General features: G+C 38.2%; 1 protein-coding gene across 1 annotated transcript in view; it reads left to right on the top strand.

Annotated features, from left to right (window-relative positions):
- Positions 1-2117: 2117 nt before the first annotated feature.
- The window catches only part of rims3 (regulating synaptic membrane exocytosis 3), an 87201-nt gene continuing 67660 nt past the window's right edge, over positions 2118-21658 (top strand). The window contains exons 1-2 of the mRNA XM_057828086.1: positions 2118-2291; positions 20687-21002. Coding sequence (XP_057684069.1) covers positions 20738-21002 — 265 coding nt within the window. The 5' untranslated portion in view covers positions 2118-2291; positions 20687-20737. The remainder of the gene's footprint in view (positions 2292-20686; positions 21003-21658) is intronic.

The following is a 21658-nucleotide window of genomic DNA, read 5'->3' as shown; positions in this document are numbered from 1 at the left end:
AGGAATCTGACTAAACTGCAGCAGTTTTGTCAAGAAGAATGGGCCAAGATTAGTTCTAAACAATGTGCCAGGCACATTTGCAGCTACAGGAAGCGTTTGGTTGAAGTTATTGCTGCCAAAGGGGGTGGGTGGGTGGGGGGGGGGGGCACAAAATATGAAATGAGATGGTTAACTTACTTATTTTCCCCCCTTCTGTCATTGTTTGCATACAATCATAGGCGGATCTACTATTCAGGCGAAGTAGGCGATCGCCTTAGGCCCTCAACCAATAGGGGGCCCCCAACCAGCTGCCAGTAAGGGGCCCCCAACCAGCTGCCCTTGCCCCAACGAGCAAGAGCTTGGGCCACCGGAGCCAGCAGCACCCCCAACTATTCGTCATGTATGATTATGTCAGCATACCAAACAAACAAATATCAAACCAAAAAGAAAGCAATTTGAATGCTGCATTTACATTATCTTTCCCCCCCACACACGCACTACAATGAACTGTTCTACGACGAAGGACTGAGTATCAGTCGCTTAGCTTCATTTAGCACCGTTTATCTTCGCTTAGCTCTGTTTAGCATCGCTTAGCTGTTCGTTAGCTTCACTTAGCTCTCCCGCGTTTTTCACGCCACTAAGCTCGCTATTTTTACAGCTCACTTGCTACTTTGCACGTCGGCTATCGTTTATTTCGAACACATGAGCGAACGTGCTCTCCATGAGAACCAAAGTGCAGTGAGGGAGAAGTTGAGAACAGGCTGCTAATGCCGCTTTTAACTTCCTTCTTCTTCTTCTTCTTCTTCACACCGAACATAAAATACACGACAGCACACCCTGTGGCGAAAAAATGCAGTACAGTTCCAATCAGTCATAGAATAAAACTCAACAGCTGGTTAACAGCATTTGCTAACGAAAAAAAATTAAATCTATTAGTGACACCACAAGCAGTGACGAAGAATGTTTTTTGACGGAGTGTAAAGCTTTCGGTTAGCGGTTTAGCAAACGTACCTCCGGTGAACATTTCAAAATAAAATGTTCGTCATATAAATAACGATTTCTGGAGTTAATCCCACATACTTCAGAATTAATATTATAATATGTTGAGTAATTACTACAGAATACAGATTCTACACTAAGAAAAGCTTTCAAATGACACTCTTTATGACAAATATGATTGCAATGAATAATTATTATGATTATTATACTATTATATAGTAGTATACTATAATAGTAAAGCTAGAATTTTTTTTTAAAGAATTGTTTTGAATAATGTTGGAAAGGCAACGTCAGTGTGCTGAATCTGTTTACTTTCCATTCTTTTACACTAGTAAATGCTATCAGCATTTAACCTCATTGTTTATTTGTGATTAACTATTGTTGTTTACAACATTATTTGTACTTTAATAAAGAATTTAAGTGTTCCAAAATGGTTTTGTGTATTAATAAGCATCAACAAAAATTTCATTGCTAAATTAGTAAAAAAAAAAAAAAAAAAAAAAAAAAAAGAAAATTATTAGATTACTCGACTAATCGTAAAACTAGTCGGCTGACTAATCAGGAGAAAATTTGTCGTTTAGGACAGCCCTAGTGTACCGGAACATTTTTCCTCCACACCCTTCTCACCTTTATAACCCCTGACCCATGAAGAGGGCCCCTGGATATGTTCGCCTTAGGCCCCAAAATTGCCAAGTCCGCCACTGCATACAATCCTCATTAAAATACGAAAACCTATAAATGTTTGTGTGGTTTTAGTTAAAGCAGACACTGTTTTTTCATCTGTTTGATTTTGAAAAAGATCAGCTCACATTTGATGGTAATTTTATGCTGAAAAGTGAGATTTTCCGAAAGGTTCAGATACTTTTTCATACCATTGTAGCTGTTGGCTCCAATCAAGAATAAAGTTAATAAAAAAAATCTAATCGTGAAATATTTATAAGTTAACGGTTCACCACGAAAGTCATTTATAAAATGGCATTTTTTCCTTCTCCTGCAATTCTGCATTATATCAGGTTTTAGTTGCATAATCATGCCACACGTAGTCGCTGTTTTCCCACTACGGCGACGGGCTCGCATCCATCCCACTCTTCCTTCTCAGCAGCGCCCCCTCGGTTCGACTCAACCCCACCTTTGATTGCAGCCCCAACAGCCGCACAGCAAGCAGAGTGCAGACCGGAGACGCCGTGCAAAGCTTTTTTACTACCAAACCGCCAAAATACCACTCAAACGATGACATTGATTCACGCGGGGCAAAAGCACAACATCATTTGACAACCTCCGACCTACACAGCTCCTCTTCTCCGCTCCTCGTGGTAAGTGCTCAGTTTCAGCACCACAATTGTGCACAATGCGATATAGTGTCAGTGCGAGACAATGCACGTGATCAGCCGAGCATCTTAAATGATGGCTCACAATGTATAAAATGCTGTGCATGCATGGATTTGAAAATGGCTTGTCTTGGTTTTTCAAATAGTTATTCATCCTTATATACAGTCAATGGAAATTTGAACTGTATTGGTAGTACTAAAGCTACCTAAAATTCCATTCTTTCATTATGACATTTGATGACTTTTCAGTGGCTAAGAAATATCAAATGAAATATTTTATGTAATTCTTTCGCACAGGTGGCAGTTTTCACCCTTGTTGACTGGTTGAAATATTAATATTTGGAAATTAACATGGCTGTACTGCATTTGTTTTTATGTAACAGTGTTCTTTAGGGACGTTGAAACACTTCAGAGAACTTTCAAAATTTCCATCACTTTTGCATAGGTTGCTAAACAATAATGATTATACCCAGGGGAGTCGACTGCATTTTAGTTTAGGGACCACTGTCACAACCATTTCATGTTTCAAGTCATGTTTTATTTGTAGTCTCATAAGCCATAAAAAATGACAATTTCAAGTAAATTCTGGAAATATTCACATTTGTTGTGCAAATCCGAAAATTTGTAACTAAAATTTGTACAATATCAGCAGTTTTACGAATCAGTTTTTCAGTTTACACAGGTTTTTTTTACATATCAAGGTGGCAATTACCTTAAAATAATTCGTTAAAGAAATATCTTAAATTTCCATAAAATGTTCACATACATCTGGAAATCCCTACCCACACACTAACGTAGGAAGTATCAGAAGTATGGTGTTGTTATGCTATTGTCTTTTAAATCTATATGTAAAAATATTTTTAAATCATTTCTTGAAATGCCAGACAGGCTAACAATCCATTTTGAAATGCTTTGTAGTTTAAAATTGAACCACGACATGTTATGTAAGCAGCAAAAGGGTTAAGGAAGGATTTATAATTGGACAGAATAAATGATTAATTGTCAAGCAATGTGGTGTCATATAGGTTGTATTATATATATATCAGTGATATGAAAAAGTATCTGAACAATTAGGAATTTCTCACATTTCTGCATAAAATCACCATCAAATGTGATCGAATCTTTGTCAAAATCACACTGATGAACAAAACAGTATCTGCTTTTACTAAAACCACCCAAAAATTGATGCACATCAGACAATGCTTCTTATCAACACAATTCTTACCAGTTGTGTGTTTCATAGTGGGCAGGGCAGCTTTAAACCACTCAGCCGTGATTGGGCACACACCTGACTTAAATTGTTTGGTAAAAATTGGTTTCGATTGCTCTTTAAGTCTCCTTAGGCAGAGGGTTCACTTACTTATTTTCCCCCCTCCTGTCATTGTTTTCATACTATATATTTATATATACATTAAAATATGAAAACTTATAAATGTTACACATATGATGGTGATTTTATGCAGAAATGTGAGAAATTCCATAAGGTTCAGTCACTTTTTCATACCGCTGTATATATATATATATATATATATATATATATATATATATATATATATATATATATATATATATATATATATATTAGAGCTGAAACGAATACTCGAGCAACTCTAGTAACTCGAGTTTAAAAACTGATCCGAGTAATTTTATTCTCCTCGAGGAATCGTTTAATTTTGCCAGCTCAAAGCATCACGTTTTGCCCGGACTACTTTTAATGCGGGACAACGCGCTAATGTCACGTGCGTAGAGGAAGAAGCAATAAAAAAAAGTAAAAAAATCTTTCTGCAGCCGACAGCCGCTACAAACTACGCCGGCGTTGCTAAAAACTAGCCCGCGTGATGCGGTGGTAGCAGGTAGCATTGAACTTGATGCGAAATGACAGAGTCAGCGGTGTTAGTAAACAGCCGCCATCTTAAAGCAGTACACTTCTCAGCGCTAATAAATAAGATTAACGTTACTGTCACTCGCTCACGTAAGTAACGTTAGCCCTGCGGAGGGCTAGGTTTCTATTAAGACCACTGTCGATGCGTGGCTAACGTGTCTTACATACAGGCTGTATTTAATCTGTGAAACATAGCACTGTAGAGTGATGAGGGTGTAAAATGAAAATATGATAAAGCTAGCTGTCAATTTTAGCTCAGTAGTCATTGCTGGATAAAGCATCAAGTAGCACTGGCCCCTAATGTGCTCCAATACAGCAGGTATCATACTGTAACGTTGACAAAGAGTCACCTGCTTCGTTAGGTTGCAATTATTTCTTTTTGGGAACTTGCGGAACGACAACAACAACAGGAAGGCACGTCTCTCGCTCTCCCGCGCCTCCCTCACCCCCGCACGTCAGGCGGTGCATTCAGGAACGCATGCAAATATCCCTGCCTTATTATAACCTGATATGTTACAATACATTTATTTTGAACACTGCAAAAACTCAAAATACTATCAGGACTTACAGTTTAGACTAACTTAAAACTTATCTAGAACTTAAAAATGGCTTGACACAAATGGAAATTCAATTGAAACACGTGGGAAAAACATATAACTTTTAAGTGATGTGTGTTTTCAAGCGTAACCGCATTGTTAGGTAAGAAATATATATATATTTTATACGATCTAAAAGTTTTTGGAGTAAAAGCAGTGAATTGGTCTTTTTTTTTTTATTCTAGTCACATCTGAGAGGCAATTGTTGGCTGTTTTCAACAATGTACATCGAAAATAAAGACATTGATTGACTGAAAATGGTTCAATATTAGATGAAATGTCTTTTTTTCTCATGTATATTTATAATTGGTATTTACCTAAAAAATGTTTTATCCGATTACTCGATTAATCGGTAGGATTTTCTGTCGATTACTCGATTACGAAAATATTCGATAGCTATATATTAGGGCTGTCAAAATTATCACGTTAACGGGCGTTAATTAATTTTTTAAATTAATCATGTTAAAATATTTGACGCAATTAATTAACGCAGATGCCCCGCTCAGACACATTTAAATGACGGTACAGTGAAACGCTCACTTGTTAATTGTGTTTTATGGAGTTTTGCCACCCTCTGCTGGCGCTTGGGTGCGACTGATTTTATAGGCTTCAGCACCCATGAGCATTGTGTAAATAATTATTGACATCAACAATATCGGGCTACTAGTTTATTTTTTGATTGAAAATTTTACAAATTTTATTAAAACGAAAACAACATATACATATACTAACATTTTTCTTTTAAAAACTACAAGTCCTTCTATCCATGTATCGCATTAACAGAAAATTAATAATGGTAATGCCATCTTGTTGATTTAATGTTATAATAAAGAAATACAGCACTTATGTACCGTATGTTGAATGTATATATCCATCTTGTGTCTTATCTTTCCATTCCAACTATAATTTACAGAAAAATATGGCATATTTTATAGATGGTTTGAATTGCGATTAATTGCGATTAATTACGATTAATTAATTTTTAAGCTGTAATTAACCCGATTAAAAATTTTAATCGTTTGACAGCCCTAATATATATATATATATATATATATATATATATATATATATATATATATATATATATATATATATATATATATATATATATATATATATATATACTGTGTATATATATTACACAGTATGAGTGTGTGTGTGTCACTCACATTTGAGTGTGTGTGACAAGGAGAGGAAGGGCAGCACACATAAGCATATTATTCTATAAGCACATTACCATCACGCACTTTTCAGATGGCTCGTCCTCTCTGCCAAACACTAGACAGGCTGGGCCAAGCTCATGCTGAGGTGTTAGATTATATCAGATGGCACACACAAACAAAACGCACGCACAGCAGCGCTTGTATGCAGACATCACTCCGCGACCCCCCCCCCATCTGTGCGCGATGAGTGAGTGAGGTCAACATTTGTGTTGAATTAATTAAAAAAAGAAAATAGTAGTGGTCTTGATATTTGCGTGAACCATTCAAGATAGCGTGACTGCTTAAACTGGCTCAGAGGAAAGCGGGCACTTTTTTGGCTCTAAAAAAAGGGGGAGAAAGAGGATAATTATCCATGTGCTTAACTCTTGAAATCCAATGCCTGACTCCCACTTGATCCTCTGTGTAATCCAGTGAGACTGCATTGAGACGGAAGAATTGGGAAGGGACTCACGCTTCTACCGCTGTATTGCTCCATGTGTGTAGAACAAACCAATTAGTTGGGATGATAGGGTTTTATTATTTCATGCACGAAATATATATATTTTTTAACTCATTGGCTGCGATTGACGCCTCCCAGTCAAAACGGATTGGATTTCTAGCACAGTCAATGGCACTGAAACATGAGCATTCACAATCAGTCTTCCCAGTTTAAATGAATTGAGTGTTTTTCAGTGTCATGCAATGAGTTAAATACTATACACGATAGTGACCACAGTCCCTGACAGGAGTCATATAATTTTGTTAAGGACCAAGAAGTTAGAAGTACAGAAATACCACTAACTGTTTTGTGTAGGTCATACAAATAAGCTAGATCAAGAAACATGAGTTTTCCAGATTATAGAAGAGTAGTGATCATTGAGGGACAGTTATCAGTTGCAGTGGCGGTTTTAGGGGTGGGGCCACAGGGGCTCTAGCCCCACCTCTAATTTGTATGGCCCCTGAAGGGCCCCTGTTCCCTTTTTAGCACAAAGCATGGCAATCAGTGAATGCTTCTTTTCTGAAATTAGAGAATGACATAATGTTGTTTCTAGAGCATGTTAAATATTAGTTTAAAATGGCTTTTCAAAAAAGTGATTAAAATTTTTGTTCCATGTATTGCATCCTTGCACTCAGCATGATTAGATACAAATTACAAACAACTTCTGTGAAGATGGCTCTGTGTGTCCTGCTCAAAATCATTTGCTGAAGAGTACAATAACAATATTGTTTTTATTCATAGTTTCCCCCCCCCCAAGGATTTGCTTTAACCTTCCTGAGAAAATCAATTCTCGACAACACCTTATTTTAGTGGCTGCGTACAGCACGAAAGGTGATCGAAGTGTTATGCATGCCGCTTGAATCCAGCCATCGTCTATTTTTTGATTGGCTTGTTCTCGATGGGGTTTTGGGTGTGCTGTTGTGGGACCTTGTTAGGATGTTTTAATTTTTTTAAAGTCTAGCACGGACTAATCAGTTTTGAATGTTTTTGTTTTGTGTGAGTTTTTATTGGGCTAGGGTTTGTGTTAGGGTTTGTTGGCGTTTATGAAGGACTTTGGTCACTACGGGCGACAGCCCTTCAGAAGTTGACAATTGCCCTTAACCCTTTCTCGGGCAAGTGACCTTTTAAAAAAAAAAAAAAAAAAAAAAAAATAATAATACAATGTTAATAAAAAACTAAACTAATGAAATTAAAATATATAACAAAATAAATAAATACTCGTTATGGCCTTGAGTAACACTCTAGATTTTTTTCGTAGACTTAATGATGTAATTGACGGGGCGCGGGGCCTGCATTGTTGGCGAGGCCGTCAAAGCTGACAGAGTGGAATCACAGAAAAACAGCTTTTTTTGTTGAAATTCTTGGGAATAAATGCTTAAATCCCTGAATTCTTTATAGATATGGACGTAAAACAGTCTCGATTCTTGGTTAAAAGCAAATAAAAAAATCCTGCAGGTTGCATATATTTTACGTAAATATGTCAAATGTGCGGCCCGTCTTTTAAGTTTACTGTGGCGCCGCCTTACCACAACAAAGCGCTTTTTTTTTTTTTTTTTTTTTTTTTTAGATATGGACGTAAAACAGTCTCGATTCTTGGTTTAAAGTAAAAAAATGGGTAGTTGGCAGTTATTTTACATAAATATTGCGAGGTATAATGCCAATGCTGTGGCTACTAATTTCTCCCATTGTTTTTTTTCTCCACAATGTTTATAAAAATGAATGCATGGTATGAAAAATATAATAATTACCTTGAATCCTCAAACAAATTGCTCCTGAGACAATCCTTCTTGTTAGTATGCGGTCCAGCTTTCGTACTTTTTAAATGTAAACCCGGCTTTCACTCCCACCGACTTCTAATAAATGAAGATGAGTCACACAGCCCCCTACGGGCAGGCGAGGCGCAGTGAATGAAGGAGTTGTGATGTCAAGTATTTTGATGTCTACGCACACACATACTCACACAGCCCTGACAGATTCACGTCGACAATATGCCGCCCCCTTTGCCCCCTTCAGAGAGGAGGGATATTAGAATTTTTTTTTGACCAACAGCAGCCACTGTAAGGCATGTAATAAGATGTCAATGTTGTGGAAGTGGGGGAAACACCACTAATTTTGCTACTAAAGTCTGACCTGCATCAGAGTTAGCATAACATTAAAGTTGGTAAACTGAAAAACTACTGCAGTCAGGCTAGCCTCCACAAGGAACAACGAAGTCAAGCTAATCGAACCTTATTTGGATCATTGTTTGCATTATGTGCATTATGATAATATTGTCTCTACCAATGTTGAGACCAAACCTACGCCCTAGGGTGGAGGGGCAATGAACAGATGAACGAACTCCCAGTCAAAAGCTCGAGTCCGAGTAATGCATTAAAAATATCAGTTTTACTTAAAAATGACCCGCTCCATTCATTCCAGTTTTATAACCAATTAAAGATGTCCCGATCGATCGGGATGCCGATCGATCGGGACATCTTTATCTTTAATCGATCGGGTCCAATCACGTCATTTTCAAAGTATCGGAATCGGCAAAAAATATAGGACATGCCTTTATTTAATATACATATATATTTTTAATTAAATCGTTTTCTAATTGTATTAAATGTTACAGACAAAATGTCTTACACTCATCCAGAGTCTTTAGTTTTGGCTTAAAATAGGGCTATCAAATTTATCGCGTTAATGGCGGTAATCGATTTTTTAAAAAATTAATCACGTTAAAATATTTAACGCAATTAACGCATGCGCTGCACGACCCACTCACGCATTGTCGCGTTCAATATAAAATGGCGCCATTTTACCTAAATATAGAGCTAAAAGGCAGCGTTGAATGAGTAGAGTGAATTTTGACAGTCTCTGGAGCCTTTTTTAGTTGGCTAAAGCCTTAAAATCCCTCTCTCAACAATTAGAAATATCGTGGGAAGCAATGTGGGGAAGAAAGGTAGTAGTTGATCTATATCTTGACACCCTATGTTATTTCCCAACGCAGAGAAGATATATCAATTGGTGCCACTACGCACAGTCATGGTTGCACTTCTCATCATGCATTTGGGCAGAAGTGTTAAATGGCTACAGTATCATTTACTGAAAGCTCAACAAATACACTAGATGGCAATATTTAGTCACAATATACAAAGTCACATTTATCCTTTAAGAATTACAAGTCTTTCTATCTGTGGATCCCTCTCACAGAAAGAATGTTAATAATGTAAATGCCATCTTGAGGATTTATTGTCATAATAAACAAATACAGTACTTATGTCCTGTATGTTGAATGTATATATTCGTCCAAGTTTTATTCATTTTTTTCTTAATGCATTGCCAAAATGTAGTATATGATCGGGACAAATTATCGGGAATGATTGGAATTGAATCGGGAGCAAAAAAAAAAAAGCAATTGGATCAGGAAATATCAGGATCGGCAGATACTCAAACTAAAATGATCGGGATCGGATCGGGAGAAAAAAAACATGATCGGAACAACCCTATAACCAATGATTGCAGACTGATTTTTGTTGTAGTTGTTGCTGTACCAAGCCATACGCACACACCAAAGCCAGTCTATGGCAAAACTGATGACTCTCAATCGTGAAACCCTTGGAACAGGGCCTTCTTGATGATAATCATCAAATCCCCTTGCTTCGTGCGTATCATTTCAAATGCTCATTTGCTCGGCCCTATTTTCCAGCCTAATCCCCGCACAGCTGAGCTAGCGATCCAGCGTTCTCTTCCCCGCAGTGAATCGATACCCCCAGGGATGTTCGCGAGTAGCCTTTTGAAGTAAGACCTCCTGCGGTGCATATTCTTCAGACGCCGTCTGGACAAAAATATTGGAACATGTATATGCTGGGACTTAAAATAGTAGTAGAAGAGGAGTTCGATGGTCTTTTGCAGCTGAAACGTTCTCTATAAAATGTTGGCATATGTTTTTGGAGTTTAGAAAGACATTTTATTAACTACAGTTTGCAAACGAGTCAGGGTCTTTAACGTGACTCACCCTTCTTTTGTCTCCTGTTTGACGCCATCGACGAAAGAAGGGCTGACAATGTTACTCAGTCAGCATATGTGGGGAGGGTGGGGACCTAGAAATAAAACAAATGGAACGGAGGGAAACTGGGTTAAGAGTGATGTGACGGATGGAGCCAGGCACTTTCCTGACTCATGGATGCGTTCCCTAGTGACTAATGTGGTCAGTGACACATCTCGTCTCCTTCTCCCTATCCCACCTGCCATGATGAAAGTTAGCCTGGGGGCACTGAGGCACACCCCAATCTCGGCCCTAATCCTATTTTAGAACAGTGATTCTTTATTCATTAATCTACCTATCCGTGGTATTGAAGAACCAAGGTGAAAGACCGCATAAAAACACAAAAAAAAAATTTACCCTTCCAACATGAATCCAACCACCTCCCACTCCCACATTTTCCTCAAAAGCTCACTCTCCTTGTCTCTGTGAAAGCAAATGTATTCTGCTTATCTTGCTTGTTTCACAGGCCTTTCTATTTTTTCCCCATTTCCCCCTGCGTTCTTCACCGTGTGTTCACAGCAACCCCACTGAGCCCTTCGATGCACATTGACATCGACTCTTTCGGTTCAACTTCGCTTACAAAATGCAAAAATGTGCCCATTGCGACTTCACATCTTTTTCATTGCTGCGATTTCAAGTACAGCCGTTCAACAGCATCTCCTACTCTCAAAAGACTTCCCGCACTCTCTAAAAACTCCGAAGCTCAGCTCAGTACAACATCTCAAAAGCCAAAAACACTTCTCTCATTTCCCTAAAAAACACTCATTATGAAACCTCTCTTGCACACTCACAAAAAACTTCATAGAAAACATAAAAACCGTCATTAAAAACCTTTCACACACATCAAATTATTTTTCAAAATCATCATATTTAAAAAACAAAAAACAAACAAAAAAAAACATAAAAAGCCCTCTGTACACACATCAAAATATTTCTCGGATTTGTCAAAACCCCCCATCTTATAGCCACCCCAAAAATATATGGAGGAAAACACTCAGGTGACTTGAATTCCCGCTCTGAGACCCCCAATTTGGCCAAATTTCAAAATTGTCCTATATGCATTTGTGATACATCATTGGAAAGCTTAAAATCAAAATTTTCTGTGGGAAGAAACATTTTGAACAGGAGGGCATTTTTAAAAGAAGTTTTTTTAAAACCCCTAAACCCTAACTCGAGCATGAGAGAGCATAATTAAAGACACCATGATTTTAACGAGATCAGGATGTGAAAAGTGGACATGTCCGGGCAAAAGAGGACATTTGGTCACCCTAAAATATATAATGCATGCTGACAAGAAAAAAAAACTCTCATACATTTAAAACTCCCATTTAAGCTATCACAAATAACTCTCATGTTCACTCGAAATAATCACACACACACACACACCAAAAACATCCCTCACAAAAATCTCAAACTCACACATAACAAAAACAGCAAATTGCTCACCCAAAAACGAATTGAAACACCTCAAATACAGTGAGGCAAATAAGTATTTAGTCAACCACCAAATGTGCAAGTTCTCCTACTTGAAAAGATTAGAGAGGCCTGTAAATATCAACATGGGTAAACCTCAACCATGAGACACAGAATGTGAAAAAAAACCAAAATCACATTCTTTGATTTTTAAAGAATTTATTTCCAAATTAGAGTGGAAAATAAGTATTTGGTCACCTACAAACAAGCAAGATTTCTGGCTGTCAAAGAGGTCTAACTTCTTCTAACGACGTCTAACGAGGCTCCACTCCATACCTGTATTAATGGCACCTGTTTTAACTCATTATTGGTATAAAAGACACCTGTCAAAAACCTCAGTCAGTTACACTCCAAACTCCACTATGGCCAAGACCAAAGAGCTGTCGAAGGACACCCTACACAAAATTGTAGACCTGCACCAGGCTGGGAAGTCTGAATCTGCAATAGGTAAAACGCTTGGTGTAAACAAATCAACTGTGGGAGCAATTATTAGAAAATGGAAGACATACAAGACCACTGATAAGCTCCCTCGATCTGGGGCGCCATGTAAGATCTCACCCCGTGGCATCAAAATGTTAACAAGAACTATGAGCAAAAATCACAGAACCACACGGGGGGACCTAGTGAACGACCTACAGAGAGCTGGGACCACAGTAACAAAGGCTACTATCAGTAACACAATGCGCTGCCAGGGACTTAAATCCTGCACTGCCAGACGTGTCACCCTGCTGAAGAAAGTACATGTCCAGGCCCGTCTGCGGTTCGCTAGAGAGCATTTGGATGATCCAGAAGAGGACTGGGAGAATGTTTTATGGTCAGATGAAACCAAAATAGAACTTTTTGGTAGAAACACAGGTTCTTGTGTTTGGAGGAGAAAGAATACTGAATTGCATCCGAAAAACACCATACCCAATGTGAAGCATGGGGGTGGAAACATAGTGCTTTGGAGCTGTTTTTCTGCAAAGGGACCAGGACGACTGATCTGTGTAAAGGAAATAATGAATGGGGCCATGTATCGAGAGATTTGAGTGACAATCTCCTTCCATTAGCAAGGGCATTGAAGATGAGATGTGGCTGGGTCTTTCATCATGACAATGATCCCAAACACACAGCCAGGGCAACAAAGGAGTGGCTTCGTAAGAAGCATTTCAAGGTCCTGGAGTGGCCTAGCCAGTCTCCAGGTCTCAACCCCATAGAAAATCTGCGGAGGGAGTTGAAAGTCCGTGTTGCTCAACGACAGCTCCAAAACATCACTGCTCTAGAGGAGATCTGCATGGAGGAATGGGCCAAAATACCAGCAACAGTGTGTGAAAAGCTTGTGAAGAGTTACAGAAAACGTTTGGCCTCAGTTATTGCCAACAAAGGGTACATAACAAAGTATTGAGATGAACTTTTGGTATTGACCAAATACTTATTTTCCACCATGATTTGCAAATAAATTCTTTAAAAATCAAACAATGTGATTTTCTGTTTTTTTTCCCCATATTCCGTCTCTCATGGTTGAGGTTTATCCATGTTGACAATTACAGGCCTCTCTAATATTTTCAAGTGGGAGAACTATTAGTGGTTAACTAAATACTTATTTGCCCCACTGTACATTGAGCCTTTATCTCTACCGCAAACACAACAAACCCTCCAAAACTCTCAGACTAACCGAAATTCTTCAATGCGAACCCATCACACTTAAAAAACCCTCCACTCACTGAGTTGTTCTTGGCAGCCCTTTTAATTTTCGTCTTAGTCTTTGTACTAAAAAGTTATTCGTCTTAGTCATATTTTAGTCATTTTGAAATGTGTTCGTCTTCATCTAGTTTTAGTTGACGAAACCTCATACAAAATTCATCTGGTTACTCAAAATGTTTTCGTCCGAAAATAAAGGTTTACAACAATTTCAAATGAACATAGACAGATGAGCACATATTGTAGCGCCTACAACGGCAACTTCGTGATGATTATACAAACTCAGGAAAAGCAGTACATTATTTTCAATTAAACCAACCTAGAAGCCACGAATTGTATTTAAAAAAAAGTTGTCCAAATGTTTAAAAGAATGCTCGCCACGTTAAAGTTGATGCTAATCAGTGTTGTTTCTAGCAGCCCTTTTAATTTTCGTCTTAGTCATTTGGACGATAATTCTTATCTGTCCTAGTCATATTTTAGTCATGTCAAAATTGTCTGTATGATTAAAACAATGTATTTCCATAAATAAATAAATAATGGTTTCCAAGTATTTCGAATGAAGATTGAAAGACGAGCACATATTGTAGCGTCTACAAGGACAACGCCAACACACTCAGGAGTACATTCTTTTCAATTCATTATAGCCACCTGGACGCCATGAACTGCATTTAAAAAAAAGTTTAGGAGGACGCTTGCCGTTATCATTAGCATAATGCTAACTCGAACGCAAATGCTATGCTAACTCTACGAGTTACATTTAGTGTGTGATGATCACTCAGCTGAGTTAGCACAGACCTGTAAAGGCTAAAGCAACATTTTTAGCTGATTATCATCTCATCATCGCCATGAAAAAGTGTTTGTTGATGAAATATTTTCATTCTTGTCATCGTTGACGAAAAAAAAACAAAAACACTGATGCTAATGCTAATGTGAATGCTAGGCTAATGCTACGAGTTACATTTAATGTGTGATGATCCCTCAGCACAGACTTTTAAAGGCTAAAGCAACATTGCATATTTTCTCTTGCCAAATAAAGAAAAGAAATCATACCATGTGTTTCCAAACAAGGATGATGGAGTGCAGCCTAGCTTGAAACACATCCTGAACTCCGGTAAGGAGAGTGAGGCAGAGGCGCAGCACATCTCATATGAGTGACACGACCCAAACACTGCTACATGCAAGCGGACGTACTGCACGTACAATATTAAAATGTCAGCGTTGTGAACATATGACAGAAACCACGTCGCATTTTGGGCTCATCAGAAGTTGCGTTGGTCTCGTTATGTTCTACTCTCCAAAGCCACATTTCTAGCTCGTCTTCATCCCAACATCGTCATGAAAAATTTTTTTTGTCAAGGAAATATTTTCTTTTTCGTCATTGTTGACGAAAACAGCACTGCATGCTAGCAAGAAAACTCACTGTGCCTCAAAATTCTCAAACTCACAGCAACGAAAAAACATCCTCCTAAAAACACTCATGCTCACATCTCTCAAAGACATAAAAAACCTCTCACATAACTCAGACACCATCTTTTCCACCGACAAATACTTCACACTTAAAACATCTCACTCTCCCCTCCAAAACCCCGCACACTCACCCAACAAACCTTTTTAATGATTATTACAGGTACTCAAAATGCAAGCATTCCAAACATATCTGTTGACAAACATTAGATAACATAAGATTTCCAGAACCAGCAAAAAGCACATTGCGTTTCCATCCAAGTTTTAATTTCTAAGGACGTATTAAGGGCAAATTCACTCTACAGTATATGTATTATTTAAGTCATCCTGCTACAGGGATGCGTGCTGCAGCATAAATAATATGTGCATTGGTCCGTACAGCCCTTGGCCAGTGTGTAAAAAATGTTTGCACACACTCAGATAGCATCAGTTTGGCTTCTTGAATAAGTCGGGATACATTAGAGGAAGGATTTGCTGCTAGTTTTTACGAGGTGCACAAACATAAGATCCACTGTTAAGGTTCAGGAGATGGGAGACACTGGCACAATGAGGTTTAGTGAAGATGTTGGTAGTGACAAGAGGAATTTTTAAAAAGGTCAGTTTGACATAATATAGTATGAACATCAGATAACAAGCAAAGCGTGTATGATAGGACACAACAAGAATTCCTGGGATGTGAACTCATGTGCAGTTAAGGCTATTATTACATTCGTTTATGGAGTAAATAGAAGCATGCGCGCAGCCAAGTGCTTGTGGTTCCTCTGTCACTGTTTAAGGTTGGAGCCCAAATATGATTCCAGAGAAACAGAGGAGACAAACAGCATCTGACAAGGTTGCTCTCAATGCCTGGCATTTGTGTTTGTGTGAGTGGGGTTATTGTTTTTTCACACACTAGCTACCCACTGACCTTTGTCTTCTTTGTTCTGCACTTACTGTAAGTTATTTGGCAATGCTTTTGAAGAGGAAGCACAAGTACAGTATTGTTTAGTTTGTTTTGAAGGGATGAAATTAGGGCTGTCAAACGATTAACATTTTTAATCGAGTTAATTACAGCTTTTCTGTAAATTATTGTTGGAATGGAAAGATAAGACACAAGACGGATATATACATTCAACATACATAAGTACTGTATTTGTTTATTATAACACAAGGGCGTAGGTTTGGCCAGAACATTGGTAGGGACGATATGGCATAACGTGCATGTACACTTTTTGCTGAGGATGGGACATAATTATTGATCAATGCAAAATAAATCTGTGTTGACCTATACTAACTTTTATGTGTATTGGTTCAGCCTACACCGTTCAATTCAAACCTTTGTTTTAGAAAAATTACTAAAGAAGAATTTTGAAGACTTCGAGGTAAATTTTCCGGATTTTACGAGCAAATTTAAACTGCATTATTTGAACATAAATGATATTAATATACACAATAAATACAAGCTTGTTAATCATCTCTTAACTATCCAGGAATGCTAAAAAAAAAACCATTTGTCTGAAGACCACTCAACATCGTCTAAATAAAAAATTAAATATAACTGAAAATACTTCTTTGTCAGGGAATAACGAAAAAATAAAAATGGAGCCGTCCTTCAGGTAAAACACTACTGGTTTTGTCCACAAGCACAGCCAAACTCAACAAAAAACATGAAAGCTCCTCAGGGCTGCTTTAAGACCACATAAATAAAATAAAAAGTAAAATTGGGGAGATGGGTGTAAAACTCGGTTCACTACATTTCTCATAGTTTAATTAACGTCAACTGTAGAAAAAAACATAAAGGAGGACATTTCTTTCTAAGCAGCTACCTACTCAGGCTTTGCAGGTTAGCAAGTTGACGCAGTTTAATGTTATGCTAACGCTGATGCAGGTCAGACTTTCAGTAGCAAAATTAGTGGTGTGTTCCCCACTTGCACAACATTGGCATCTTTTTACATTTCTTACAGTGGCTGCTGCTGGCTGAAAAAAAAAAACTTCTAATATCCTTAATATCTAATGTGTGTGTGTGGGGGGGGGCGTGGTCAAGTCATCAGCCAATCAAATGTGCATGTATGAGGTATTGACTGGCACATTCAGCACGTGAAAAGAGGTACATGTATGTCTGAACATAATGAAAATAAATCACTTACAAATGGTGGGGTCAAATACAACAATTACAACATATGGGAAGACAATCTAAACCACCTATATAACTGAAGTCATTATATAACGCAAATAAGGTTAATTAAAAGGTGGTGGGGACAATTTGAGCATCCTGAAAAGTTGGTAGTGTTTTATCCCTACCGTCCCTATGCAAACCTACGCCCTTGTTATAACAATAGATCAAGATAGCATTAACATTATGAACATTCTGTTAAAGCGATCCATGGATAGAAAGACTTGTAGTTCTTAAAAGATAAATGTTAGTACAAGTTACAGAAATTTAATATTAAAACCCCTCTTAATGTTTTTGTTTTAATAAAATTTGTAAAATTTTCAATCAAAAAATAAACTAGTAGCTCGCCATTGTCGATGCCAATAATTACACAATGCTAATGGTGCTTAAACCCATAAAATCAGTCGCACCCAAGCGCCACAAGTAAGAAGTGGACATTACACTGTGCTGTCATTTTAATCTGTTTGAGCGGGGCATGTGCGTTAAATGAGTCAAATATTTTAACGTGATTATTTGAAAAAATTAATTACCGCCCGTTAATGTGATAATTTTGACAGCCCTAACTAAAATATGTTATTAGAAACATGTATTATTGTCATTGATTTAAAATTCTATAATATTTAGTACATATTTTGACCTGCAAAGGGTACCATGTTTTAAGTGCATAATGCACCATGGGGTTGATGACGCGGTTGGCCTGGGCTGAGTGAATAGCTGTGCTAGCTAGCAAGCGAAGGTAGTATGACGACTTGCATGATGTTGTCACATTCTGCTGCTGGTCAGATTGTATTATTACAGAGACGTGGGATGAGTTCCAAACGTCGTACCTGCATCCAATTCCAGCTCATCAGTCGTGTCGTGTCTTTAAACCGATCTTAGGTGGCTTGCCGAGATATTGACTTGCTGCCATTTGACTGTTTGTATATCCCTTCAATGTTAGTTGCACCACTGTCTTTTATATTTTTTTTGTTTGTCTGCCTCTCACCGTGGTTTTCCCTCGCGGTTTACGCAGTCTTTATGGTATTGTTGTCTGTTTCCTGTCTGAAGTGAACCACGTTTTTGAATTCTGTGATCAAGCCGGTCGCAATTTCTTTTCAGTTGCGTTTCCCTTTCAGGTATAATAGCACAGACAGACAACGCATGTGGGTTGCGATTGCTTTATAAGGAAAATCATGACCCTGATGTCACGCGGAAGTATAGTCCTGTGGTCTACGCGCTTGTGTGTCGCACTGGAAATGCAGGTTTTCAAATCCAGCTGGAGACTTTCATTTAATTGCTTTTGCTGGTTGTTTTGTGACATATCAACAGTGCTGTCCTGCTTATAACTTTTCTGCTCGGGGTTAAAGTGGAAGGGCAAAACCGACAACATGCTTATGTAGCTAATGAGTGACACTTTGGAAGCACTGCAGTGCTGCCCAGTGACGTCACCGCACTGCGTCATCAACAACAATGGCGATCTACGAGTTAAACTAATTTTTCAAATTTTATAAAAACGAAAACATAAAGAGGGGTTTGAATATAAAATTACTGTAAATTTTGGACTATAAACCGCTACTTTTTTCCCTCATTTTGAATCCTGCGGTTTATAGTCCAGTGTGGCTTATTTGTTGATTTATTTGGGTTAATAGGTAACACTTTATTTGACAGCCGCGTCATAAGACTGTCATAAGACCGTCATAATTATGACATGACACTGTCATAGGCATTAATGAATTCTAATGACAGATGTCATTAAGTGTCATCCGGCATATTTAATCACTAACTCCATTTATTTTCAGCTCGGATCTTTTACATCCATTCAAAAGTGAGTAAATTTGCCAGGTGACATTAAATGACATCTGTACAGTGTTGTTAAAAACGGCGTTACAATATAACGGCATTACTAACGGCGTTATTTTTTTCAGTAGTGGGTAATCTAATTAATTACTTTTCTCATCTTGGCAACGCCGTTACCATTACTGAGGACGGAAAGGCATGCGTTACTATGCGTTATTATATTGGTCGAAAAGTCTGAGGGAGACGGACTCACTGAGACGACAGAGCAGAGCAGGAGTGGGGAGGAGGCAAGAAAGTTGTGACGCTGAGCAAACGCGATGCTAGGTAGCTCCAATAATACATGTTGTAGCCGATAGCCTACAAACTACGCCCGCATGTTATGGAAGATATGGTAGACATGGTAGATATCACATATACTGTATATAGATATAACTAGATGCAAAATGACAGACACGGCACTAGATGCGTTAGTAAACAGCCGCCATCTTAAAGCAGTAGACTTTTTAGGACGGCTCTGTTGTAGAGAATCTTCCTAGCGAACCTAAGTAACTTTTTATCTAAAATACTTCTAAATCGGCAAAATCTTGACTTGGATCTATCTTTAAATGATGAAACAGTTTTAAAACTTTCATATGTCGAAAGTAGAGAGAAGGCATCTAATGCAGTAATGGGAGCAATTTTAACAACTTTTAACAGTTGATTCAGGGTAAAGGGTAAATTAGGGTAAAGAATTGGGCTCGGGCCAATTGTTTCAAAAACCTTCACAAAAAACTTCACATAGTGTGGCCAATGTTTTTTTTTTTTTTTTTTTTTGAGGAAAAAAAAGTAATTATCACCAATTACTTTGCCAAGTAACTAATTACTCTTACATTCAGGTAATTGAGTTACTAACGCAATTACTTTTTGGGAGAAGTAATTCGTAAGTATAATTAATTACTTTTTTTCAGTAAGATTAACAACACTGCATCTGTAATAAGCATTCATTAATGCTCATGGCAGTTTCATGTCATAAGTATGATGGTCTTATGACAGTCTTAAGGCGCCACTGTCAAATAAAGTGTTACCAAATCCCAAAACTAGCAATTAATGAAACAACTGGAACAGTAACTGAAGAAATAATTAGCAGAGAACACGCATTTTAATTGTTATTTACATCTGTATTGCTGCAATGCATGCGAGGAGGCATGTTGGATGACAACAGAGTTACAGCAGGTGGCAGCAGAGGTTGACTGTCTCCTCCAAGGGAGCAGTAATAGCCAAATGAAGCTTCTTGAAGCAATGAAGCTTTGCAGCCAATTGTTCAAAGCTTCATGGTGGTTCATTTGGTTTTATGATGCTGCTGTCAAATAAAGTGTTACCAGTTATCTTTTGGTGTAAATATCCCACAATACAATGAGGACAGCTGCGGCTTATTTTCCAGTGCGACTTATCCTTGAACAAATGCCGTTTTCGTGTCAAATTTAGTGAGTTGCGGCTAATAGTCAGGTGCGCCTTATAGTCCAAAAAGTACGATATTATAACTCATACTAACATTTATCTTTTAAGAACTACAAGTCTTTCTGTCTATGGTTCCCTTTAAAATACTGCACAGTAATAAGTCAACATTTTCCTTTGCTGATGTTTCCTCAGCCTCACTCCAACATTCCCGCCCCCGCACCGGTCCTCTCGACCAGCAGGACCATGATGCTGAGTAGCTCCGTGGAGGTGCCCAGTCCGGGCGGGCTGAGCAGCCTCAGCGGGCTGAGCGAAGCCGCTCGGAACGTGGTGCGCTCCTCCAGCATCTCGGGGGCCATGTACAACCTGGAGAAGAGTCCTGGAGGCAGCGGTCCTGAGTCAACATCGCTGGCTGGCAACAAGAAACGGCGATCCAGTCTGGGAGCCAAGATGGTGGCGATTGTGGGCTTGTCACAGTGGAGCAAGAGCACACAGCAACTCAACCAGCATGGTCAGTTATTTTCTCACTGGTTCCTTTTTTGTATATTCAGTTTTTTTCATCCCAGCATAATACCATTTTTTTCATCCTATTTTATATTCTATTGGAATATCTCGGTCAAGTCAACCTTCTCTTCACGCTGCTTTCTATTCTCATTGTGTGAATAACATTCATGCTAAAGTTATTCTGCACCAAAAAGGGATGACTTTTATTATTATGCAGCCCACGTTTTTGACATTCAGCTGCTTCCATGTTTCTCATGCAGTTTATACCAGCCAACTTCAAACATTCATAAAATTAAGGACTTGGTCGGAATTCACTTCCATACTTTAAATATTCCTACTTTTACAAGAAAGTAATACATTTTCCACACATTAACAAATTGGTTGGCATTGCCGGCGCTAGATGTCCAATCCATTTTGACTGGGAGGGCTGGCAGCGATTATTCGCTGCCAGCCCTCCCAGTCAAAATGGATTGGACATCTAGCGTTGTCAGTGGTACTAAAATTTGAGCATTCACAGCAAGCAGCAGGCAATGTGTTGGACATTGAACTTAAGATTCCAGTAACATTAAGAGAAATTTTACACATGTACATTTTACGTTATCCTCTTATACTGTGGAATCATACAAGTGCCAAAATAAAAAAAGGAACGAATAAATAAATGAA

This window comes from Corythoichthys intestinalis, chromosome 22 (assembly GCF_030265065.1).
Source record: "Corythoichthys intestinalis isolate RoL2023-P3 chromosome 22, ASM3026506v1, whole genome shotgun sequence".
NCBI lineage: Eukaryota > Metazoa > Chordata > Actinopteri > Syngnathiformes > Syngnathidae > Corythoichthys > Corythoichthys intestinalis.
This window is presented reverse-complemented; position numbering and strand designations above follow the sequence as displayed.